We start from the raw sequence: 26,053 nt of genomic DNA, 5'->3' as shown, positions 1-26,053 counted from the left end.
CCATCTAGTACAAGATAAGGCGGCTTGACAAAATAACAAACGTTTTGTCCAGGATAGTAGGAACAAGGGGAGGTAGCAAACAGAAGTCATGAGACATGTAAGATGGTGCATAGTATGCTTATTCCAGTTGCGGGGTACCTCGCCGTAACCCTTTGTCCAGCCTAGGGGGCAGCAGAAAATCCCGCCGCTAACTAAACCGAGTCCATTGGAACAAGCATCCATGTGTTAGTGTACCTGTCAACTAATCCGGGGACCGAATGCTGTGCTTCGTTGACAATAAGTCTGGCTGAACGTCTTCGCCGCCAAACCAAGCTTCTGGTCTTTCTGTATAAGGATCATTGAGGTCTGCTGAATGGGCAGGCTGCCTGATCTGCTGTCAGTGGTAATAACACTTATTCCAAGGACAGAAGCATTGGGCAGCCCGAACAGTGTTACGGTGGCAACGACATTCCGGCCGTCAGTGCTTAACCGCACGGGGCAGTGCTATCAGCTATCAGCGTCGAGCTGGGACGGCACAGGGAGAGCACACACAACACAAGCCGACTGACCACAGATGAGAGGTTTGTATGGCTCCTGTGCTAGACCGCAATGATGGTAAATTAAAGAATTCAGTCTGCTTGGCTTATCAGAAAGAAGACTGAGAGGTCGCTTGATTACTATGTGTAATGTTTGCCTGCCTGCCTATCTATCTATCCCTATACACCCCTATCTATCTAATCTATCTATCTATCTATCCCTATACACCCCCCCTCTCTAATCTATCTATCTATCTATCCCTATACAACCCTATCTTTATCTATCTATCTATCTATCCCTCTACACCCCTCTGTCTCTCGCCTCTCTCTCTCTCTCTCTATCCCTATACACCCCCCTCTCTCTATCTATCCCTATACACCCCCCATCTCTCTATCCCTATACACCCCCCCTCTATCTAGCTCTCTCTCTATCTATCCATCCGTATACACCCCTCTCTATCTAATCTATCTATCTATCCCTATACACCACTCTCTCTCTCTATCTAGCACTCTATCTCTCTATCCCTATACCCCCCATCCCTATACACATCTATCTATCTATCTATCTATCCCTATACACCCCATCTATCTAATCTATCTATTTAACCCTATACACCCCTCTCTCTCTCGCCTCTCTCTCTCTCTATCCCTATACACCCCCCATCTCTCTATCCCTATACACCCCTCTCTCTCTCTCTCTCTCTCCATCCCTATACACCCCTCTCTATCTAATCTATCTATCTATCCCTATACACCACTCTCTCTCTATCTATCTAGCTCTTTGTCTATCTCTCTATCCCTATACCCCCCCTCTATCCCTATACACCCCTCTCTATCTATCTATCTATCTATCTATCTATCTATCTATCTATCTATCTATCTATCTATCCCTGTACACCTCTATCTATCTATCTATCTATCTGGCTTTATATTCTTTATACTTATGCTAACAGTGTGTAACTGTGAATCAAATTCCCAGCCTGGTTTTCACTGAGGCCAAGCCTGCAGTGAACTGTGTGTAATCCCAGTTCCTTGTGCACGCGGGACCTGTCCGAGACTAAATGTATGTTGTGCTGAAGTTTGCCAAATGTGCTCGTGTGCTGGGTGCCGTCTGTACAGCTTGGGAAGGCGGGAGATGATTCTGCTGATGCTTGACCACCATGCAGGCTCACCTAGGGCTGGTGCAGGATGTGGCTGGGTTTGCTGACGTCTGGAGACCTGTGTTCAAAACAAGATAAGAAACTGATTAAAAACTGGGTTAAGCCTTTCTTTGTTGTAAACACCTGAGGTATATACACAAGGAGGGTTAAAGTGATAATTTGGGAGAAGATTGGATGTTGCTGGAGAAGATGAGTCTCTGCTTCCCAGATCAGTGTGATAAAGGGTTAACGCTTTCCTTTCTGGGTGGGGCTCTTTTGTCTCTGACTAATAAAGCTGATTGAGGCTGGGTTATTTGACATCTCATCAATATTTGAAAGTGAACCCCAACAATCCGTACTTTCACGGGGAGAAAACACCAGGTATGAAAAGGCCCTTTCACCCTAGAGGAGAAAGGCAGAACAAGAACGAATGGGAGGAAGTTAAGCCCAAACAAACTCCAATTAGACACAAGGATTCTTCCTAAATGTGGGAGGGCCATGAGACCCCCCCCACTCCATGGTCCCACCCCTGCCCCTCCTCTTCCCCCTGAGGCCCCACCCCTGACCAAGCTGGGAACTGTAGTTGGGTCTGGGAGCCTGGGTCCCTCCACCTACTCGGGGTTGGGGGGGCCTGAGAGCAGCCCCCGGCCTGTGTCTCCACCCCCCCGGGTCCCCCCACCCAGGGCAGATGGAGGGTCTGCGGCTCCCCATAGCTGACCACATGGCTCTTACTCCGACTTGGCTCTGGCTTCTAGCCTGGCTGGGGATGGGGCCTTGGGGGCCAAAGAGCCACCGCTGGGCCATGGTAAGAGCTGTGGGGAGCCGCAGATCTTCCATCTGCCCTGGGTATGGGGTCTGGGGGGCAGGGCCGGGGGCTGCTCTCAGGCCCCCCCACCCAGGCACGTGGAGGGGCCTGGGCTCCCCACAGCTGCCTGGGCTTCCCAGACCTCTCTTACCCAGGCTGGGCTCCAGTTTCTGGCCTGGCTGGGGACACGGGGAGAAAAGGGGCAGGGAGCCAGGCCTGTGGTGAAAAGTAGGAGGGCCATGACCCCTTGATCCGCCCCCTCCCACCCCTGCCCCATTCCGGCGCCCCTGGGTGCCAGTTTTTACCCGTGTGGATGATTAACCCATTGGAACACACTCCCCAGGGGTGTGGTGTATTCGCAGTCCTTTGATGGCATCCAGACCAGACAGGAGGATACTTTGGCCAAAACAGAAGCGATTGAGCTCAGTACAGTGGTGCCTGGGTGAAATTCTTTGGCCCGAGCTCTTCAGGAGGTCGGCCTAGATGATCACTGGTGACTTCAGTTCAGCTCTACAGATCTATGAAAGAATTTGCCCCGGGGTGGGGAACTCTTCCCAAAGTGTCCACGAGGAGTTTCTCGCCAGACATGCCAAACCCGGGAGGGGGAAAAACACAGAAATTGGGCTTGTTTGGGGCTTAATGGGCTTGTGAGTTGCTTGTTGGCGAGTTTTTGCCTTGTTGTAGCTGGTTGCTTCTTTTTTGTTGTTTGGCTCCCGGCAGGGGCAAGTGGGGGAGAATCAGGGGTGCACAGCGGGCCCACCACTGTCCCAGACTGCAGGCCTGGGGGATCTAGCCACATAGAGTTCTTGGGGTTCTTAGGGATCGGTTTGTTTTGAAGTGGGATTAGCTTGATTTTTGGCTTCTTGTGAAAGTCGGGGTGCTTATTTACCGCCTGCAAGTTGGCGACTGTGTTTCTCGCACCGTCCCCTGCTGCCGCTGGCTTTGGGCAGAGCTGGGGGCAGGATACTGGCTAGGGGGCCTAGCTTTGGCCTGATCCAGTGAGACAGGGAGGTCTGGCTTGATAATGGAGCAGGGAGGAGGCTCAGGATTTCCCTGGTTCTTTCCCTGATTGGAGTCCCCCTGGGGCGTTGGAGAATTAAGAGGGTTAAAACCAATGAGCTCTGAGCCCGGCCACTTCCCAGAGCGATGCTGTAAGGGGCGGTGGTAAATAGTGCAGGGACCTTAGTTCCTTCCTGTCCAGCCCCCTGCTCCTTGCCTGGATTCGGAGTCACTCCCGGTGCACAGGGGCGAGCCTCCGTCTGCGGCCCCCCGGCCAGGCGGTGAGTGGGGGCGCGGGGGAGACGCGGGGAGAGGCAGCTCCAGGGAGGGAGAGAAAGGGCAGCAGAGGTAGGAACTCGCTGCTTGGAGGAAGCGGCGCCAGGGGCGAGGGGATCGGAGCCAAACCGTGGCTGGGACGGAGAAACACCCTCCCCGCTCCCAGCCAGCTGCAGGGAAAGCACCGGGGGTGGGTCTGTGAGCTGAACCCAGCCAGCTCCAGGGCAGCGCACAGATATTAGACACGCTGAGTTGGGTCCCCAGGGGTCTAGGGGTTAGAGCAGGGGGTGCTGGGAGCCAGGACTCCTGGGTTCTATCCCCAGCGCTGGGAGGGGAGTGGGGGCTGGAGGGTTAGAGCAGGGGGTGCTGGGAGCCAGGACTCCTGGGTTCTATCCCCAGCGCTGCGAGGGGAGTGGGGTCTAGGGGGTTATAGCAGTGGGGGCTGGGCGTCAGGACTCCTGGGTTCTATCCCCAGCGCTGGGAGGGGAGTCCGGGCTGGAGGGTTAGAGCAGGGGGGGCTGGGAGCCAGGACTCCTGGGTTCTATCCCCAGCGCTGGGAGGGGAGTCGGGGCTGGAGGGTTAGAGCAGGGGGTGCTGGGAGCCAGGACTCCTGGGTTCTATCCCCAGCGCTGGGAGGGGAGTGGGGGCTGGAGGGTTAGAGCAGGGGGTGCTGGGAGCCAGGACTCCTGGGTTCTATCCCCAGCGCTGCGAGGGGAGTGGGGTCTAGGGGGTTATAGCAGTGGGGGCTGGGCGTCAGGACTCCTGGGTTCTATCCCCAGCGCTGGGAGGGGAGTCCGGGCTGGAGGGTTAGAGCAGGGGGGGCTGGGAGCCAGGACTCCTGGGTTCTATCCCCAGCGCTGGGAGGGGAGTCGGGGCTGGAGGGTTAGAGCAGGGGGTGCTGGGAGCCAGGACTCCTGGGTTCTATCCCCAGCGCTGGGAGGGGAGTGGGGGCTGGAGGGTTAGAGCACAGGGGGGTGCTGGGAGCCAGGACTCCTGGGTTCTATCCCCAGCGCTGCGAGGGGAGTGGGGTCTAGGGGGTTATAGCAGTGGGGGCTGGGCGTCAGGTCTCCTGGGTTCTATCCCCAGCTCTGGGAGAGGAGTGGGGGTCTGGGGCAAGGGCTGGGAGCCAGGACTCCTGGTTTCTGTCCTGAACTCTGGGAAGGCATGGGGGGAGCTTGTAATTAGATCTGTGTATCAGGATCTAGGACAGGGGTTCTCAAACTGGGGTCCCTGACCCCTCAGGGGGTCACAAGGTTATTACATGGGGGTCGCGAGCTGTCAGCCTCCACCCCAAACTCCACTTCACCGCCATGATTTATAATAGCGTTTAAACATAAAAAAGTGTTTTAAATTTATAAATGGGGGGGTCACAATCAGAGGCTTGCTGTGTGAAAGGGATCACCAGTACAAAAATTTGAGAACTGTTGATCTAGGAACAAGACACGGGTAAGGAGTCTGTAGCCCAGTGGGCCAGCTTGCCTTTATAGATTCGCTGCTTGGCATTATGTTCAGCCACAGCGGCCTGCTTCCCCCTTTCCCTGGAGGTATTTGACTCCCCCGCTCTGCCCCAGGGCCCACCCCCACTCATGGGTGGCAGGTGCTGGCTGGTGGATGCTAGCCCCCAGCTGCCTCCCCCACGGCCCCACCCCCTTCCCCTGCAGGAGCCCTGAGTCCCCCTGTGGCTGCCAGCCCCTCCCGTATCCCCAGCCCTCCCCCCCACAGCATCAGGTGGCCCGGCCCCAGTGCCAGGTGGCCCCAAGTCCCAGCCGCCCTAGCTCCAGCCATACTGAAGAGGAGCAACCTGTCTGGGCTGGGGCCAAGGGGGAAGGGCAAGGAGGGGGTAGCTTCGGGGAGGAACATGGGTGGGGCACAGCCTTCCCTAGCCTGTTGGACCTGCCGCCCTGGCCCCCACTCCGCCCCTTCCCCCAACACTCCATCCCACCCCTCCTCTTCCTGCCCCCACTCTGCCCCCGCCCCACCTCTTCCCATCCAGTTCCACCCCCTCCCCAAGTGCGCCCCGTCCCCACTCCTCCCCCCTCCAGTGCCTCCTGCACACCACGGAACAGCTGATCGCAGCGGGCGGGAAGCGCTGGGAGGGAGGGGGAGGAGTTGATCAGCAGGGCCGCCAGTGGGCGGGAGGCACTGGGGGGAGGGGGGTAGCTGGCTAATTTTTTTCCGTGGGGGCTCCAGCACCTATGTATGTAGCAGTAATGCAAGGAACCTACAGGCCTGAATCCTGGAAGACATGAGCTTCAGCAAGTTAGCGTAAGGCTTGAGGCCTATGAACTTTGAAGAGCTAAACTTTGCGCAGATAAACGGCCCAGTGGAAAACCCCAAGTATTTGAGGAGCTGAAAATAGAGTTTAAGGGGAAGTTCTGACCACAGGTACATGATCCAACCACAGAAGTGTCATGGCAACGAATTGATGTACATAAAGGTACATGAGCTATATCCGCAGATACCTAACCACTAAAAGGCCATGGCAATGAATTGACGTATATTATAATAAGTTGAGATTATTGATATACTAACCCATAGAAGAAAGACAGTCCAAAATTAGAAAGGTAAGGATATACAAATAAGGAAAAAGGGAAATACCCCTCTAAATATGCATCAAACATAGTGTCGTCAGCGTATCATATTATAAAAGTTTCATCCCAGCCTCGGGGCAGTAGGAGAAGGAGATGTAGTCCTTGGGTTGGCCACTGGAGATGATGGGGACGTTGATAGCCATCATCTTCCTCATTACTAACATTTCCAGTTGTTCTGCAAGGGATGATGTGAGTATGTGGATGTGCAGAGGTACATTCTGTAATATCTCTACCTACCTTACTGAGTTGGGGTGTTTGTGATGTGCTAAATGTATTAATAAACTGATATTTGTAAATATAGAAGCGTTCCTATAGAGTGAGTGTTGCAGCTGTGTACAGTGGGGTTCACAGCTATGTAATAATTTAAATAATACTGGGCCTGATCTTGGGGCAAGAACCTGTCAACCCTCAAAGTGATAACTGGGGATTCTTAAGTAATGAATCTATCTATTTATCTAGAATATATCTACCTATCTATCTGTAGATGAGGCTACAAGTCCTGATCCTTTTTGGATTGATTTTCACTTCACATGGCAGGAGGAGACCCAGGTGTGTAGAAATATGTAGGTGATGGGAGATCAAGAGCCACCAACCTTGAGGTCACCTGCGCTGGGTCCGTGTCTTTCCTCACAACACTGGGGCTGGGAGGGGTGGTTCCTGTGTGTCTCGTTCCTTCTGTGGCTCTAATTTCTCTCCCCTCTTCATAAAGGTGATCATCCCCTGGGCTGATCTCACCCCCCCCTTGGACGTGCCCCCCCACCCCTGTACAGATGGTGCTGCAGAGGGTCCTCTGCTGATGCCAGGTGCTCCCCAGGGAGATACGGCTGTGCCCTGGCTCAGAGACGGGCCATGGCTGCCCAGGTGGCTCCCCCAGCTGCTCTCAGGCTCCAGTTCCAGCCCCCACCGGGATGTGGCCTGGTTCCCAAAGAAGAAGTGGAGGAGCCGGATGCCCACGGACCCATCGACATGGAGATGCATCGTCTGCGCTTCAGAGGTTTCCGCTACCAGGAGGCTGAGGGGCCCCGGGAAGCGTACGGCCACCTCTGCCTCCTCTCCCAGGCGTGGCTGAGGCCGGAGCAGTGCTCCAAGGAGCAGATGCTGGAGCTGCTGGTGCTGGAGCAGTTCCTGAGTATCCTGCCCCAGGAGATCCAGAGCTGGGTGGGGGGGTGTCACCCCCAGACCGGGGAGCAGGCAGTGGCCCTGGCGGAGGGTTTCCAGTTAGCCAAGCAAGAGCCCGGAATATGGCCGCAGCAGGAGGTAAGGATGTGAAATAATTCGGGAGTGGGACACGGGGCCTTTCCCATCTAGGGGGCGCCAGCTCCTATCCACCCATGAGGCGGGGGGGACTGGTTGGCTGAAGGGGGTTGGGGAATGGGATGGGGACCTTTCACCTTGCGGGGAGGTGCTGGCTCTGATCTGGCCCCGGGGCAGGAGACTGGCTGGCGCTGGAAGTGGAGAACGGGCCATGGGGCCTTTCCCCTCTAAGAGGCACTGGCTCTGATTCACCCGCAAGATGGGGGGATGGGGTGGCTCATGGGGGTGGGGAACGGCATGAGAGGCCTTTCTCCTCTCTGTCTCCGGGGCAGGAGTTCCCATCGGACGGTTTGCAGGCTGGCGGGGAAGGAGTGGGTCTGGCTAGGGCTGCAGCGCTTGGTGACCAAACTGAAGCAGAGTCTAGGCCATAGGTGAAGGGAGAGACCGCTGCTTGCAAAACTGCTGTACTAATTCTTTAGTGGCAATTTCCATCAAAGGAACGGACTTCTGCTGAGGAGTGTGAAATCAGCTGGCAGACAGATTAACAAAATGTGAATTGCTTTACTCCTATAGTACGATTGTCTAAGGTGGCCATGCACAGCAAAGAAGGAATAGTATATGTTGTACATCCATGAACTGTACTCTCCAAATTCTTAATACTTTTACTCCCATTTCCGCTTTTCTGTGGAAACCTCATGGGAGCTAAACGGTTGCAATCTCTGTGCCTCTGTTCTTTGGAGGTTTAGAAACTTAGCAGAACCTGTCAGAATGAAGATATCTGAGGCTTGCAAAACCCAGAAGCCTCCGGGTATCTGAGTCTGGCTGTTACAAGACACCTCTGTGTCTGGCAACTCCTCAGTGGAGCTAGATAAGAGAAAATCATAGAAGGTTAGGGTTGGAAGGGACCTCAGAAGGTCATCTAGTCCAACCCCCTGCTCAAAGTAGGACCAATCCCCAGTTTTTGCCCCAGATCCCTAAATGGCCACCTCAAGGATTGAACTCACAACTCTGGGTTTAGCAGGCCAATGCCCAAAGCACTGAGCTATCCCTCCCCCGATGAGGTCTCTGTGTTAACCAATATCGATGAGGTCTCTGTGTTAACCAATATCATATAATGCCAATCTATATCAATAGCATGTGTTAACGCTTTATGTGACTATGAATTGTATTCATATTAAGCTCTCTCCAGGGTGCTTTTCAGCATCCCTGATTGCTAAGATTGATTAACTGAGGGCACATATGAAGTGTTGCAATTTCAGTGTCAGGTACAGAGACATACCAAAGAGACAGGATAAGATGGATAGTTTTGTTGATGCTTAATCAACATCCGTTCAGTACCAAGGCACGAGTCTCTAAGAGAACTATGTTCAAAACGAGATAAGAAACCTGGTATGTCAACCTTCGTTACTATCATGGGATGTGTAGAACTTTCTCTTTGTTGTAAACAACTCAGGGATAAATATGATCAGAGGTAAGCCAATAATTTCAGGACAATCTGGATCACTGCAAAAACGGTCTTCCAGATCAGATTGGCGATGTATTAACCTTTGCCTTTCTGTGCTATGCTTTTGGGGCTCTGACTAACGAAGCCTGATTGAGCCTGGTTGTGGGATGGCTAAGCTGAACTGTAACATGCTGATCGGGGGCCCTTGTTGTTCCAGGAGCTGGTGACATGGAAGGAGGAGACTGTGTGTTCCTCTGAGGCAGAGCTGGATCCAGGACAGGGCGAGATCTGCAGGGAGGTTAAGGAGGAGAATAAGGAAGAGACTCTAGTTTTGCTGGGTGAGGAGCTGCTTCGGGAGCTGGGGGTGGGGGTTGGCAGGAGTTACTGAAGTCGTCATGCTGCATCGGGGGCATTACATTTCTGGGGAAGTGGCTTGTGGAGCCCCCAGGCCTAGCAGCACAGAGACGGTCACCCTCCAAATGGTGATGCTTCGTCTTCCCGGCAGAGAGCAGGGCTGGGGTTAAAATCGGGGCACGTTCTCCATACAAAGCCCTAGGGGGAGATTTCACCAAGTGCGTCTTGCCCGTTTCCTCCCCACCAGAAGGATTCACCATCCCCAACCTGGCCATGGTCTCCCGGATGGCGCGAGAAGAAGAGCCGAGGGTCCCGGATCTCCAGGGCTCTGAGGAAAGGGAGACCCCGAGAGGTGCCCGTACAGGTGAGGAATGAGTGGCACTGGCTCAGAATGAAGGGAACAGATGGGATCCCAGTAAAGCCAGTGGGAGCCCCCCAGTTCTGTCTCGTCTCGCTCAGCAGGGGCCTCACGGCAGGTGCCACTCCTGGATCCACCCCTGGCAGGACCCATCCCTCCTCCAGCCTTTCTCTGAGGGCTCAGCTGGGATGCTGGGGAAGCCCCGGCCCCTCCTCTCCCCTCAGCGAAGGTTTTGGGGGTTTCGCTTCCTGCCGATCAGGTTTTCTGCTCAATGACAATCCCATTTGCTGCCCGTTCTCTCCCCGGCACAGGGAACGAACCCTGGCTGGATTCTCTCTCTCTCCCAGCAGGTGCCAGGACAGACGAGGGGAATCCCCAGTGGGAAGGACCTGTGGGAGCGGAGTCACCCGGGGCGTCCCAGAGCCCCGAGCAGGGAGACGTCTGTGGGGCAGCATGGCTGCAGAGAGACCCCGCAGGGGAGGAGAGAGCTGCTGGGTGTGATGATCCTCAGCCTCAGGGAACCCATGTGGGACAGAAACCCCATAAATGCCCCGACTGCGGGAAGAGCTTCAGATGGAACTCAGCGTTTCTCCATCACCAGCGATCCCACACGGGGGAAAAACCTCATCAGTGCAGGGAATGTGGACAAAGCTTTGGGCAGAAATCCACCCTGACTAGGCATCTGAGAATCCACACTGGGGAGAGACCCTACACATGTGCCCAGTGTGGGAAAAGCTTTAGCCAGAAGTACAGCCTGTCCCAGCATCAGATGACGCACCAGCAAGAGAGACCTCACACCTGTACCGCATGTGGGCAAAGCTTCACTCTCAAATCGTACCTTGTTCGACACTTGGTGAAACGCCACATGGGACAGAAACCCTATAAATGCCTCCACTGTGGGAAGCAGTTTGCTTGGAGCTCAGACCTGAGGAAGCACCAGACGACCCACACGGGGGAGCGCCCCTACCGATGCCCCCAGTGCGGGGTAGGGTTCACCCAGAGGTTCAGCCTCCTAACGCATCAGAGGACCCACGTGAATGAGAGACCCTACAAATGCCCCCACTGTGACAAGAGCTTCAACAGGAGATCGGGGCTTGTCAAGCACCAGAAGATCCACACGGGGGAAAAACCTCACGAGTGCACTGAATGCGGGCAAGGCTTTGGGCAGAAATCAAACCTGACTAGACACCTGAGGATCCACGCTGGGGAGAGACCCTACCAATGTACCAAATGTGGGAAAAGCTTCACTCAGAAATCGAACCTGGTTCAACACTTGATGAAACGCCACATGGGAGAGAAACCTGATGCAGCAAATGTAACTTCAGATTCAGTAGCTCTAGCATTGTGATAGGGACTCCACGCACGGTAGAAAACACTGGTGCGGTACTTCCTTTGCTTGGAGTGGCTTAAAGAGCCTGGGTGGGTAGTAGCGGCTTATCGCTGATGACAAGTGTGAGATTTGGGAGCACGGGTGCCAGCTTCCAATTTTCCCCGGGGGTGCTCAACCCCCGGCCCTGCCCCCACCTCCCCCTTCCGCCTCCTCCTGCCCCACCCCGTCCCCTTCCCTACCTCTTCCCGCACAGTTCTGCCCCCTCCCCTGAGTGTGCGCTGTCCCCTCTCCTCCCCCTCCCTCCCTATGCCTCCTGCATGCCACAGAACAGCTGATCGCAGAGGCCGGGAGGCGCTGGGAGGGAGGGGGAGGAGTTGATCAGCGGGCTGCAGGTGGGCAGGAAGCGCTGGGGGGAGGAAGGGGGCAGCTTGGCTGCCGGTGGGTGCTAAGCACCGGCTAACTTTTCCCATGGGTGCTCCGGGGTCGGCACCTATGTTTGGGAGGAAGGAAGAGATCTTTCGCTGGGGGGGAGGGGGAATAGTTGGTGGGAATTTCAAGGTTAGATGATTGGACGCTGGAGGGAAGTGATCACAAGGGCACTAGTGGTAGAAAACTAGGGCAGAGAGAGACTGGTAGTGGAGGTACGGACCATTTGAAACGTGGGATGATGTAGGAGTGGGAATACGAGTGTGTTTCTGTGTGCATGCGTTTGTATCTTTTAAACACGTCTCAGGGCATGTCTAACCCCGGGAAGTTTACTCGTATAATTATGCCACTCTGGTAATACCGGTTATAACTTCCCCAGTGAACACTCTTATTCCAGCATAAGTGTGTCCACACAGGAAGTTACAGAGTTATCATTAGACTTGTATACAGACGCCTGAAAAATACCCTGTGCTGACCAACCCTCACTGGGGGAAGTTTAAAGGTGGCAGCTGAGTAGGAGTAAATCAGTCGTGCCCCATCCGGACAGAAGCTTGCTACCATGTTCCTAACTGGCGAGTAGCACGATGGGATAAAAATGCAACTCAGTCTCACAAAGCGCATGGTGAACAGTGGGTTACCAACCATCCCGTCTGAGCCTGTGGCTTCAGTGTCGAGCTGCTCAGTCTATCGCAGGGTTCCAGTAAGTGGTTGGGCACATGGTGGTTTTCCTGCGTGGCCGGTTCCTGTAACTGTACCAGTGTAACTGATGATTCACGTCCTACTTCCTCCCCTAGCTCTGCATCCCACAGTCCACTGTGAGTGTCTGAAATAAATAATGTCCATGTTGTAGGGAGCTGCTGCTTGGCCAGTGTGGACTAGTAGCCCAGGATATTTCACCATTTACTCCTACAAACACTGCGGGGCCGAGTGCTGGGTGTGAACCGGAAACCAAAAAACGCCCCGTTTGCCTCGGAGCTGGTTGGGCCCTAATACTGTCTGCCTTAGACCAATCACAAAACCCCAGTTCTCTCTGCAGTGTAAATGGGGCGTCGGCCAGTCGGTTTCACAGGGATTGAGCAGGACGGTGTCCCAGAAGCGTGGGGCTTTTAGGGGAGGGGATTGCAGGGCACAGAGAAGTGGCCATTCCTTTCCTTTCCCAATAGGCTGATCACTACTTTCCCTGATCAACCCTGCGTGCTGTTAACTAAGCGCGAGTGTGCCCTGGGAAGGCAGCTGTGCCTAGACCAGCGAGTTTCTGTATTTCTTTGGTTGTGCTGGGGCCTGCTGTGACCCCTCAGCTGCCGTCCGCTGGGAAGAGCCTGGGGCTATGTCTACACTACACAACGCCAGGGCTGCGGGTCCGCTGGTGTAGCGCAGACACGACGGCAATGGAAGGGGGTTTTTTGTCCCCTGTAGCAAATCCGCCCCCTTGAGAGATGGTAGCTAGGTTGGCAGAAGAATTCTGCACAGAATTCAAGACATTTTTCACAACCCCGAGCGATATGGCCAGGTCGATGTCAGGTTTTGATGTAGACCATGAGTCTCTTTTCTTTGCCCCTCGCCAAAATCAGAGCTCTCTTCTTTCACCCTCTGCCATGACGTTGTTCAGTCCCCATAGGAACAAGTCACACTGGTAGCCAGTGGCCACTAGTTAGGCCCTTCATAGGCACATGAAAGAAACCCAGTAGCGGACAAAGGTGGCACAATTTGCCCCGAGTCCAAGTGTCTTCCTAATCCTGTCAGCTAATTATTGGGTTGTGCCCAGAAGCAAATTCCTCCCAAAACCGTTTTTTACTTGAGCTAATAATGTACCTAGGGAGGTTCTCATTATCCATGTTGCTAGCTGATCCCTCACTGAGCTCCAGGCCTCAGTGATATCTAGTGGAAATGAGTTCCACCGGCTAATAATGCATTGTGGGTAAGTATATGTGTGTGTGTGAAAGTAGAACCTAAATTTTGATGAATTTTCTCCCTGTGAAGATACTAATACACCAAAATCAAGTCACCCCCTACCTTTCTGATAAACTAAACAGAGTGAGCCAAGTCCCGCCCTGTAAGGCATCGTTTCTAGCCCCTGAATCATTTTTGTGGCTCTTCTCTGCACCCTCTCCAGTTTGTCAACGTCCTTTTAAAAATGGGGACACCAGAGATGGATGTTGTGTTCCAATATCGGTCTCCCCAAAGCCACACAAAGAGGTCAAATCTCCTCCCTCCTCGCTGCTCCTGTTTAAACAGCCAAGGATGGCTTGGCCCTTTTTCCCCACAGCATCTCATTGGGAAGTCACGTCCAGTGGTCTGTCGACAATGACACCAGAATCCCTGTCCAAAGCAGTGCTTTCCATGAGACAGTCCCTCGTGAGGTCAGTAAGGCCTGTATTCTTTGTTCCCGGTGGCATGATCTTGCCTCTGACTGTATTGAAACACACTGTGTTTGCATGTGCCCCGGTTACCCAACAGAGCAGATCCTGGGCACGCTCCCTCCAGCGTCACCAGCTCCCATCCAGCCCCAGGGCAGGGGGACTGGCTGGCTCAGGGGGGTGGGGAATGGGACATGAGGCCATTCTCTTCTAGGACCGGATGGTTCGTTGGCTGACGGGGAGCGAGTGGGTCCAGCAGGTGCTGAGCAGGGGTCTTTGTTGTTCCAGGAGCCGGTGATGTGGGAGGCGGAGGCTGCGTGTTCCTCCAGGGCAGAGCCGGCAGCGCTGGTCCCAGAGCAGGGCGAGATCTGCAGGGAGGTGAAGGAGGAGAATAAAGAAGAGCCTCTGATCTCGCGGGGTGAGGAGCAGCTTCCCCTCAGGGGTTAGCAGCTGCGGGGGAAGGGAGGTTCTGAAGCCTCTGTGGTGCCTTTGGGGCACTGGCCTCTGGATGCCCCAGACGCAGCAGCACAGGGCCCGTCCACCCCACAATTCAGATCCTGCTTCCCCCCGAGCAGAAAGCGAGGCTGGGGTTAAAATCAAGGGGCAGTTTTCCGGGGGAGGCCTCGGGGGAGATTTCACTGAGTGCTATCTCGCCTGTTTCCTTCCCCTGAGCAGGATTCCCCGTCCCTGACCCGGCCATGACCTCCTGGATGGAGCGAGGGGAAGAGCCGAGGGTCCCGGATCTCCAGGGCTCAGAGGAAAGGGAGACCCTGAGAGGCACCCACACAGGTGAGGGATGAGCGACACTGGCTCGGAGACCGTCCGGGAGGGAAGGGAAAAGCTGGGATCCCAGCAAAGCTGCCAGGATCTCCCCATCTCCCCTTCAGTTCTATCTTGTCTCTGTCAGTATCGTCCCCAGCAGGTCCTTGTCCTCAGGAGACACTCCCAGATCCCACCCCCCGCCGGAGCCCTCCCCTCCTCCAGCTTTTCTCAGAGGGCTCAGCTCGGCCCCTGGGGCAGAACTGGCCCCTCCTCTCCCCTTAGGGAAGGGTTTGGGGCATTTGCTTCCTGCCCATCAAGTTTTCTGCTCAGTGACAAACCCCTGTGCCCCCCCCTCTCTCCCTGGCACAGGGAACGAACCCCAGCTGGATTCTCTCTCTGTCCTAGCAGGTGCCGCGAAAAAGGAGGAGAATCCGCAGCTGGAAGAGCCTGCAGGAGCAGAGCCGAATGGGATGTCCTGGAGCCCTGAGTGGGAAGACCCTGGTGGAGCAGGATGGCAGCAGGGAGACCCCGTGAGGGCGGAGAGACCTGCTGAGTGTAATGATCATAATCCTCAGACAGCCTACATGGGGCATTTATGGGGTTTCTGTCCCGACTGCGGGAAAAGTTTCAGGGGGAACTCAGCGTTTCTCCATCACCAGCGATCCCACATGGGGAAAAAACCTCATCAGTGCAGGGAATGTGGGCAAAGCTTTGTGCAGAAATCAAACTTGACTAGACACCTGAAGGTTCACACTGGGGAGAGACCCTACACATGTCCCCAGTGTGGGAAAAGCTTTAGTGAGAAGTGCAATCTTTCCCAGCATCAGTTAATGCACCGGCAAGAGAGACCTCACAAATGTACCGAATGTGGGCAAAGTTTTGTGCAGAAATCAACCCTGACCAGACACCTGAAGGTCCACACTGGGGAGAGACCCTACACATGTGCCCAGTGTGGGAAAAGCTTTCGTCAGAAGTACAGCCTTTCCCAGCATCATTTAAGACACCAGGAAGAGAGTCCTCACAAATGTACCGCATGTGGGCAAAGCTTCGCTCTCAAATCGTACCTTGTTCAACACTTGATGAAATGCCACATAGAAGAGAAATCCTATAAATGCCCCGATTGTGGAAAACTGTTTGCCCGGAGCTCGTACCTTAGGAAGCACCAAATGACCCACATTGGGGGGTGCCCCACAGATGTCTCCAGTGCGGGGTAAGGTTCACCCAGAGGTTCAACCTCCTGGTGCATCAGAGGACGCACACAGGTGAAAGACCCTACGAATGCCTGGACTATGGGAAGAACTTCAACTGGAGATTGGGGCTTGTCCAGCACCAGAAGATCCACATGGGGAAAAAACCTCATGAGTGCACTGAATGCGGGCAAGGCTTTGGTCAGAAATCAAACCTGACTAAGCACGTGAAGGTTCACACTGGGTGAAGATTCACAGTGGGGAGAAGCCCTATAAATGTCCCCGGTGTAGGAAAAGCTTTCATTAGAAGATCACCCTTTCCCAGCATCCAGTTACACACTGGCACCGGAGCCCTCACAAATGCAGCAAGTGTTGGAAAAGCTTCACTGTCAAATCAAACCTTGTTCAACACTTGGCCAATTGCCACATGGAGGAGAAACCCGATGCCATAAATGTAAGTTCAGATGAAATGCGATCTAGCATCGCAATAGGGACTCCACACAAGATAGAAAACATTGGCATGGTACTTCCTTTTCTTGGAGCAGGGCGGTTCTCCACTCATATATATTAAAAATTACAAGGTTCAAAGTTCATGGGTGGGTAGTAGCAGCTTATTTATGGTGACAGGTTTGAGATTTGGGAGGGGGAAGGATCTGGTCAAGGAAGGAAGGAAGAGATCTTTCACTGGGGCGAGATGGTTAATGGAAATTTCAAGGTAAGATGATTAGGTGTTTAAAAGGGATTGGCAGGAACCAAAAGCAGAGAGAGCCTGGTTGTGTCCACACACGGATTTATGGTGGTATAATTATCCAGGTATATTTGCGCTGGTAAAATTCCCCATGTAGATGAGTGCTTATGGACAGAAGTTTTAAAGGTAACAGGTGAGCATTTTCAGGTTTATAGAGAACAAATATGTCTTGAACGATTAGTACCTATGACTTCCTCCTGGTCCTCAAAAATTAGCAAAGCTATCTACCTCTATTCATCCCCAAATAAGATCCATCTGGATAATAAGAAAATGGTTCATATCATGTGAGACACTTTGTCTAAGAGAGTGTTTCTCAAACTTATTGTGTTGGAGAACCCTTTCACACAGCAAGCCTCCGAGTGCGACCCCCGTTATAAATTAAAACCACATCTTTTAAATTAACACTACTTTCAATGTTAAATTTATAACCATATTGTTTAAAATGAATTGATCTTTTCTCACCGCTTTAAAATTAAAACACATTTTCATGGAATCACTGTTGTACGCAGAAGAGTTATTTTGTAAAATAGTTACTGATTAACACTGGGAGGGCGCTGCTGTGAAGTCTGCCTCAGCCAGTCTGCGGTGAAAAGTGAGATTTGTACGTTTGTTCATTTCACTTTTCACAGCCTCCCTGCTCTGAAGGCAGTGCGGCTGCCAGCAGCAGTGCAATAGGGTCCTAAGTCTGCTGTGAAAAGTGATATTGACAAAGTTTCTTTGCGCCCCTCACCAGAGAATCTCAGGCGCACCTCCCAGTTGGTGCACCATTGGTCTAGCCCACCTCAGCCCGCCCACTGGGAAGAGGCTGACACAGCCCCTGACTCGTGACCCCCATGTAATAACCTTGCAACCCCCAGTTTGAGAATTCTTTGGTCTAAGACACTTGTCTCCACATTAGCCAAGGTCTGGAGTTCCACTTCTTCCCAAAAATAGAACCTAAAATGGCTGGATGAGATTATTGTTAATTGCCTAAACAAGAATCTCAATCAGTGTTGGCATATGGATAAAACCTCTTTCTCACTCCCAATATAGCTAAAAAGACCTCCAAAAAGTCACCAACTAGGGTGATACCCTGCTTTCCCATGTCACACTGGAAGTGGATCAAATGATGGGTGGCGAAGCTGGCTATGAGACTGAAGGTCTAATCGGGCAAACTGTCTGTTACCCCAAGAAACCAAAAGCACACATTTCCATCCCAAATGCAAAACTATACGTCTGTTGTGCTTATCAATCAAATATACCATGGATGATCTGTTTTGTCCTATCAATATGTCTTCCACCCCAAAGTTAGAGGCTGCACACTTGTCTGCTCTGTGAATCAGATAAACTCTCTCTATGTGGATAATGTCTTTTCTGCTATTGTGAGAACTAAACAGTATGAAATGCATATATACAATCAAAGAATGTATGGAATTTATCCACCAAATTTAGAAGACTACAATGGATTTTGTTTGTTTTCTTGGTAAACGATGGCTGCACTCCAGAAGCGATAGGCATTGGATAGCACGCAATGGAAGATTGAAAGGTATAACCACTTCACCAGGGTACAGCCTTGAATTATTAAAAGAAATTGCTTAAAAAGGGTGAAATTCCAATAAACAACATCACAAGGTGGGTGAGGGGGAAAACTTTTATTTTTTATTTCTACTGGCCATTTAATGCCAACCTAGAGCTCAGATTTCAGCTCAGTTTCTCTGCTGTTTCCATGGGTATCCAATAGGTGGTGGTCGTGTACAACAAAAGCCTTCAACCCTTTTCCTATCAGTCTCTTTTTTGTTTGATTCATTTCAAGGATTGTATTTCATATCCGCCCGCCTCATTTATTGCCTGCAATGTCGTTGTAACCGTGTTTGGTCCCAGGATACTAGAGAAACATGGCCACTCTTATTTCTCTGCTGCTGCTGGCCGCGGCACTGCCTTCCTGCAGGGAGGCGGTGAAAAGTGAAATTAACAAACATACAAATATCACTTTTCACAGCAGACTTGCTGGCGCAGAATTCGCAGCAGCGTAGAAGGAAGGGTGGCAATGAGGCGCTAAGTCGGCTGTGAAAAGTGATACGGACAAAGTTCCTTTGCACCGCATCAACAGTATTAAACAGTATCTATTTCCCCCAAAATCACTTTTCTGCTTAGAACAATAATTCAATGGGGTTTAGTCTTAAGCTGGTCCAATAAAAGATATCCCTTCACCCACCTTGTTTCTCTAGTATCCTGGGACCAACCCAGCTACAACTACACTGCAATGCAAGAAATGAGGCGGGCGGATATGAAATACAATCCTTGAAATGAATCAAACATAAAAAGACTGATAGGAAGAGGGTTGAAGGCTTTTGTTGTACACGACCGCCACCTACTGGTTACCCATGGAGGCAGCAGAGAAACTGAGCTGAAAATCTGAGCACTCTGTTGGCAAATGGCCAGTAGAAATTACAGGGAGGCCCCCTCCATCAAGGACGGGAGTCAAGGTCTATAAAACTGAGGTCACCATGTGGGAGGAGCCCAGGGTTGACTGTACCCATGAAGAAGCTGCAGTATCCCCAGACGTACGGAAAGCATTCTCCCGCTAATCCAGGGTTAACAGGATAAGAAGAAGGGGTGAGATTTCATTTCAAAGATTATATTTCCCCTTCTGTTCTTTAACATAAATAACTGAAAGTTGTACTGAGTAAATCAGCATTCTCTAGTGAGACATCACGTAACCACACTGTAGATTTTCACTAATGCTATAAACACTCTCCTTTATAAGCCCTGCGAGAGATTTAAAACAATAACTTTAAGCAATTGCTTTTAACAGTCTAAACTTGTCTCTTTTGGACAGTCCATTCAAGTAGCAGTGATCACGCTCTTCAAAGTACCTCCTTGGAACTGCCATAATGTGTCAGGTGCTAAAGAACTGATGCCTGATGTCATAAGAAATCTTGTTGACTTCTATCGTTCATTGATAATGACTGCTGAGCCTCAATGCTTGCAAGACTGTATTGTGTATTCACTGCCTCCCCAGAACAGTGGTTGTGTCTACACTGGATTGGTGAAGTGTTGGTTCTACACTAGGGTGGTTCTAGGTGGATTCATAAATTGTTGATTGGTTAAGAATAGCCCTTGTCCTGATTGGAGAGACACTGTTCAAGTTCAGTGATGACCTGAGGAGAACCCAGTGTTAAATTATTGGACTAGCATTCTTTGCATTCACGAGGAAGGGATTATCCTATTAGATTCCATTCTAATATTGGCCACATACCCTATTCAACTGATCTAGTTTATTGTATTTCAGCTTTAAATCTAACTGGTGCGTCAGCAAATTAATAAACTGACCCCCTTTCACACTTTTCAGCAGGACTAAATCAGTCATGCCCCACCCGCATGGCAGCTTTCTACCATGCACTAACAAGCTAGTGTGCTATTGGCTAACGATACAGCTCATGCACACAAAGCATTTGGTTAATAATGAGTTACCAAGCGGTGCATCTTAACTCACAGCTTCTAGGTCTAGCTGCTCAGTTTATCCCGGGGTTCCTGCGGGTGGCTGGGCACACAGGGATTTTCCTGTGTGACAGGTACCCCCAACTGGTCATTCAAGTCCTACTCCTGCCCATACCTGCATCCCACAGTCTGCTGAGAGTGTCTGAAAAACAAAACAAAACAACCCTGCCCCCCCACACCCTAAAAAACATAGTCCTTGCTGCATGGCCAGTGTGGAATAGCTGCTCGGGATGTTTCACAATTTACTCCTAAAAACATAGTTGGGAAGGGTGCAGAGTGTCAACTGGAAAACCGAAAATGCCCCGTTTGACTTGTAACTGGTAAAGCTTGAGAGTCCCTCTAACCCGTTACAAAATCCCAGTGCTCTCTGCAGCGTGCATGGGTCCTTGGCTGGTGGGTTTCATAAGGACGGTGTCCCAGAAGTGTGGGGCTTTTAGGGGACACTGAAGGGGAGAGGACTACAGGGCAATGAGAAGCTGCCTTTACTTATCCTTCCCTGATTGAACCAAATGCTCATTACTTTACCTGATTAACCCTGCGTGCTGTCAATTAAACTTGACTGTGCCCTGTGAAGGCAGCTGTGCCTAATACAAAACAGCAGGTTTATGTATGTTTTGGGTTGTTCTGGGGACAGCTGGTATACCACAGCTCACAACACAAGCCCACTCCCCCCCCGGCTCCTCACTAGGGAACACATTGCTTTGTATCTGGAAGGTTGTGGGGTAAATCTGAAGCATCTCTAAGCAAGCTCCTTGTCCTGCCGTCCGTTGGGAAGAGACTGGATGTACGTCTACACTACACGTGCTACGGCAGCACAAGTCTGGTGCTGCAGCTCTGCCCGTTGCTGTATAGAGAGGTCAAGTCACCTCCCTCCTCCTACTCACTTCTCCTCTTTGTACATTCACGGACTGCATTAGCCCTTTTCCCGCACAGCGTATATAGCCTTGCCTGTATCTTATGCCCTGTGTTGTGTTCCATAGATGTGGAGTCCTTTGCCTGTATCCTGAGCCATATACCATCAATATCATCAGCATCTCCTTTTTCCAAAACTAAGTTTGGGTAAGGGGGTGGTTATGAGTGGATTCCATCCACACCTGTTTTGAGCCCCCTCTTTGAGCCTTGTGGGGGTTGCCTGGATGGTTTCAGATACCGTGTTGTAACACTGTCTCCTTGGATGCCTGGGGCCTCTCTCTCCAGGCACTCGTACACAGAGAACAATTGCAGATCATCAGTATGGGGTCATTCTGGCATCATGGCCAAACCCCTTGTAGTTGTCGCCGAGCTCTGCCTGGCAATCCATGAATGGGGAACTCCTCTCCTGGAGCCAGGAGGCTTAGGTGCCTCAGCTGTGTCTTGAGAGAATGAGCTAGGCTGGTGTCTTGCTCCCCACAAAATAGCCAGAAGAGGAGATGGTGCCCACCTTGCAGGGGTTAGAGCACTCACCTCCAACAGGGCAGACCTCTGTTCAAATCCTTTCTCCCCAAGGGGGGGAACTGAACCTAGGTCTCCCACATCCCAGGCAAATGTGTGAACCACTGGGCTAGAGAGTATAGTCACCCACCTTGTCCTCCTCCAGCCAGATTCTGAATGGGCCCTGATCCAATAGTTAGCCGCTGAGGACACCTACCAGATCAGGACCCACATGCAAGATAAGCATTACCCATCCTCACCTACCATCTTCCCTGATTCATAAATCACGCCGCGGGTTCGGTTGGATATCACCATCCAGATGCCTAGGATAAGGCAGCCGTGTGCATGCTCAAAGGCAGAGACAGAGATGCTTAAGGAACTTTTACCCAGAAGATGTAGCTACTGAGTTTGTTTAGGTGCCTAAAGGGTTTGGTGGGAGTTTTGGAAATTGCAAGTGGAGCCTAAAACTGGGATGTAGACCTCAGTCTCTACAAAGAGGAACAAAGGGACCCGGAGAATTATAGACCAGTCAGCCTCACTTTGCTAGCTGGAAAGAGACTGGAACAGATTATTAAACAATCAGTTTGTAAGCACCTGGAGGATAATCAGGTTTATAAGGATTAGCCGGCATGGGTTTGTCAAGAACAAATCATGCCAAACCAACCTAATTTCCTCCTTTGACAGGGTTACTGGCCTAGTGAAAAGGGGGGAAGCAGTAGACGGGATATAGCTTGATTTTAGGAAGGCTTTTGACACAGTTCCACATGACAATTTCCATAAGCAAACTAGGGAAATGTGGTCTAGATGAAACTACAATAAGGTGTGTGCACAACGGACTGAAAGACCATACTCAAAGTGTAGTTATGACTGGTTTGCCGACAATCTAGTGGGGTACTGTAGAGGTCGGTCTTGGGTCTCACAATTATTCAATATTTTCATTAGTGACTTGGATAATGGTACTGAGAGCACACTTGTAAAGTTTGCAGACGATACCAAGCTGGGAGGGGTTGCAAGTGCTTAGGAGGATAGGATTAGAATTCAAAATGATCTGGAGAATTGGTCTGAAATAAAAAGGATGATATACAGTAAGGACAAATGCAAAGCACTCCACATAGGAAGGAGCAATCAGTTGCACACATACAAAATGGGAAGTGACTAGGAAAGAGCACTGCAGAGAAGGATCTATGGGTCATAGTGGATTACAAGCTAAATATGAGTCAACAAGGTAATGCTGTTCTAAACAAAAGCGAACGTCCTTCTGGGATGTGACAGGGTGTATAAATCCCTCACTGGACATCAGAGGATGTAAGAGACGCTCCAGGCTCAGGAGGCCCCACCCATCCACCCTTGCTGAGCATGCTCCAATTGGAGGCGGGTTTTAAAAGGGAGCGAGCGGCTCTATGGGGGCTGGACAGGGCAGGGAGAAGGACCTCCTCCAGGTCAGGATGCAGCCAAGCCCTGGCTAGGAACAGGTGCAGCAGCCTGTACGAGTTGGAGGCGGGTAGGCAACCTGCAAACTGGTGCTTATGAGGACATCATGCATCCTGGAGCAGGAAAAAGGAGGTAGGAAGTGGCGCAGAGAAGCTTAGTGCCTATCCCTGCACCCTCACGGGCCTCAAGAAGGGACCTATATGCCCATCCCTTATTTAAATGCCCCACAACTTGATTAATGCAGAGTTAAAGTTGCCCAATGGTGCCCCGTCCCCTTTCACAGTGGTTGAACCTAAACCTCTGAAAACCAGGAAACGCAAAGTTAAGGTACGTGATCTTGAGGTACAAAAGAACTTGGGAGGTAGTTGAGTCATGACGTAAGCAGCGGGGTTTTGAAAACGAATTCCAGCTGCTTCATTGAAGTGAGATCCATTGTGCTGGTTGCAACATCTGAATGGGGTGTGTGTGTTCGTTTATGTACTGTGATGCAATAAGCCTGAAAGAACACGCTGTACAGGTAACAGATCCCGTTTCATGAGGGAATAATGTCTCCTGAGGATTATCTTTAAATTTCCCACCTGCTGTTTCTTAGAGGTGATGATGCATACTGGGATTTTCAAAGGACCCTCAGGGAGTTAAGTACCCAAAATCCCAGCTGTAAAGAAGTGCTGGATTTACAAGGAACAGTGAAGGGGATTCCCTCATATGTGTATTTGATCTTTCCCTGTAGTAAGACACCCCGTTCCTCTCCCAGCCTGTACCTTAGTGAAGACATTTGTGCATTGGATCCGGACTGGAACCTGGCAGAAGGGGGTAGCAGTGTGGGATGTTTGACACAGGGCAAATCTACACTACAAAATTAGGCCGACCCAAGTTAAGTAGACGTACAGCCAATGCAGTAACTGAATCACTTTTACATGTCTACACTATGCTTCTTGTGTCAACTGTGCACATCCTCACTAGAGGTGCTTGCACCAATTTAACTGCCAGGGTCAGGCATTGGGGGATGGTTTCTGAAAGGCAGCAACAGTTGATGTAAGCATTCAGTGTCTACACTGACACTGTGTCAACCCAACGACATCAACCTAAGCACTATGCCTCTTGGGGAGGTGGAGTTAAGTCAGTGGGAGATACGTTTTGGCACAGACGCTTACAAAGCTAGGTAGACGCAAGCTGCCTCGCATCGACCTAACTCTGTAGCATAGACCAGGCAATTCTAGGGCACTGCTAACCCCATATGGTTCTGACCGATGGTGCACAGGAACTGACCCCCAAGGGGACAAGATTGGCCTCACGGACACACTTGATTCTCCCCCCCTTTATGATAGTGTGAAGAAAAGTGACATTCTACCAGAAAAGAAAACAACTTCACATTCCAGTTGAATTTTTATTGACTCAGATTGCACAAGATCAAACACAATGGCTCTTCCAAAAAATAAGAGGTAGAAAAGAAACTCACTATCCACCCCACTCGGAGGCCCCACTCCTCCGCCATACCAGAAGTCCTGTTCTGAGCTCTGAATGACGCTTACCTCCACATTTATTTCTCAGGCCTGTCTCTGCTGTGGATCTTCTGATGAATAACAAGGTACATCCTGGGATTAAAGCTCTTCCATCAGTTGGGGCGTTTATAGGTAGCCCCAGACGTGCATTCTCTGGTACCTACTAAGCTCCGAGCTGAGACAGAAGCTCTGGTTACAGTTGGGGCATTTATAGCGTCTCTCCACTGCATGGGTTCTCTGTCTAAAGAGCCCAGAGTGATCACAGTAGCATCTCCCAGAATTGGGTCACCTGTCGGGTTTACTCCTGAGCGTGGGTCCTCAGATGCCTGCTAAAATTTGGCCAGCCACTAAAGCTCTTCCCACAGTGGGGACATTTATAGGGTCTCTCTCCTGTGTGGATCCTCTGGTGGACAACAAGGCTGGAACTCACACTGAAGCTCTTCCCACACTCATCACATCTATAGGGCCGCTCCCCGGTGTGGGTTCTCAGATGCTGGGCATGGGTGGAGCTCTGACTAAAGCCCTTCCCGCAATGGACACACTTGTAGGGTCGCTCGCCTGTGTGGATGCGCTCATGCCGGGTCAGGACAGAGGGATCGCTGAAACACTTCCCGCAGTGGGCGCATTTGTGGGGTTTCTCCCCCGTGTGGATCCGCTCATGCTGGATCAGGACTGAGAGAACGGCAAAGGCCTTCCCGCACTGGAGGCATTTGTAAGGTCGTTCCCCTGTGTGGATCCTCATGTGTCGAATGAGCATGGAGCGGCGTCCAAAAGTCTTCTCGCACTCGGGGCATTTATAGGGTCTCTCACCTGTGTGGACCCGCTGATGATTGGTCAGCGAGGAGCTGTGGCAAAACACTTTCCCACAGATAGGGCATTTGTAGGGTTTCAAGCCTGTGTGGATCCTCTCGTGCTCTAGGAGCTTGGAGCTTTCCGAGAAGCGCTTCCCACACTCATCACACCTGTAGGGCCTCTCGCCCGTGTGGGTCCTGGAATGCTTCATCAGGGTCGCGCTGTGCCCGAAGCTCTTCCCACACTGGGCACACGTGTAGGGTCGCTCCCCCGTGTGGCTCCTCTGATGGCGAAGGAGGTTGGAGCTGTCGGCAAAGCTCTTCCCGCACTGGGGGCATTTGTAGGGTCGCTCCCCCGTGTGGGTTCGCTGGTGCCTCCTTAGGGTCGAGCTCTGCTTAAAGCTTTTCCTGCAGTCAGAACATTTATGGGGATTTTCTTCCATGAGGACAGGGATCGACTCTGCTCTGGGATTCGGGGGCGGGGGGTCTCTCCCGGCTCAGGGCTTTGGGGTCTCCCCGCGAGGGGCTGTGCGGCTCCGGGCTCCAAGTCCCGGCCTGACGGGGATCCCCTTCCTTGTTCTCACCTTCGGGGCAGGAGGAAAGCGCCGCACAGCTGATCTAGAAACCCCCCTGCGACTGCTGCCCCAGGGCGGGCTCGGCTGGGGGGGCCCTGCTGGGCTCAGGGCCACCGACCCCCCCGCGCTGCTCCAGAGCTGGCTGGGGGCGGGGGGGTCTCTCCGGTCCCAGCCGCGTCTCGGCTCCGAGCCCCCCGCCCCTGCCACCACTTCCTCCAGGCAGCGATTTCCTGCCTCGGCCTCTCCCCGGCGCCCCCACTCACCGCCCGCCCGGCCGGCCGGGCCGAGCCCTTCCGGGGCCCGCGGGCTGCAGACTGGG

General features: G+C 52.0%; 3 protein-coding genes across 3 annotated transcripts in view; 2 read left to right on the top strand and 1 right to left on the bottom strand.

Annotated features, from left to right (window-relative positions):
• Window positions 1-17,038, top strand: part of LOC144266036 (uncharacterized) — a 293,194-nt gene extending 276,156 nt beyond the window's left edge. The window contains exons 3-8 of the mRNA XM_077819171.1: window positions 10,337-10,725; window positions 10,810-11,050; window positions 14,137-14,266; window positions 14,524-14,637; window positions 15,019-15,742; window positions 15,826-17,038. Of these exons, the coding sequence (XP_077675297.1) occupies window positions 10,337-10,725; window positions 10,810-11,050; window positions 14,137-14,266; window positions 14,524-14,637; window positions 15,019-15,742; window positions 15,826-16,045 (1,818 nt within the window). The 3' untranslated portion in view covers window positions 16,046-17,038. The remainder of the gene's footprint in view (window positions 1-10,336; window positions 10,726-10,809; window positions 11,051-14,136; window positions 14,267-14,523; window positions 14,638-15,018; window positions 15,743-15,825) is intronic.
• Window positions 7,097-9,752, top strand: LOC144265796 (zinc finger protein 232-like). The gene is made up of 3 exons (XM_077818791.1): window positions 7,097-7,582; window positions 9,241-9,361; window positions 9,625-9,752. The coding sequence occupies exons 1-3, from the start codon at window positions 7,175-7,177 to the stop codon at window positions 9,750-9,752; spliced, it is 657 nt and encodes a 218-aa protein (XP_077674917.1). The 5' UTR covers window positions 7,097-7,174.
• A 7,201-nt stretch (window positions 17,039-24,239) lies between the features above and the next one.
• LOC144267059 (uncharacterized) lies at window positions 24,240-26,053 on the bottom strand. The gene has a single exon (XM_077820719.1). The coding sequence runs from the start codon at window positions 25,600-25,602 to the stop codon at window positions 24,667-24,669; it is 936 nt and encodes a 311-aa protein (XP_077676845.1). The 5' UTR covers window positions 25,603-26,053; the 3' UTR covers window positions 24,240-24,666.

Source organism: Eretmochelys imbricata, chromosome 6 (genome assembly GCF_965152235.1).
Source record: "Eretmochelys imbricata isolate rEreImb1 chromosome 6, rEreImb1.hap1, whole genome shotgun sequence".
Taxonomy (NCBI): Eukaryota; Metazoa; Chordata; order Testudines; family Cheloniidae; genus Eretmochelys; species Eretmochelys imbricata.
Note: the sequence above shows the minus strand (reverse complement) of the source record. Positions and strands in the feature narration are given on the sequence as shown.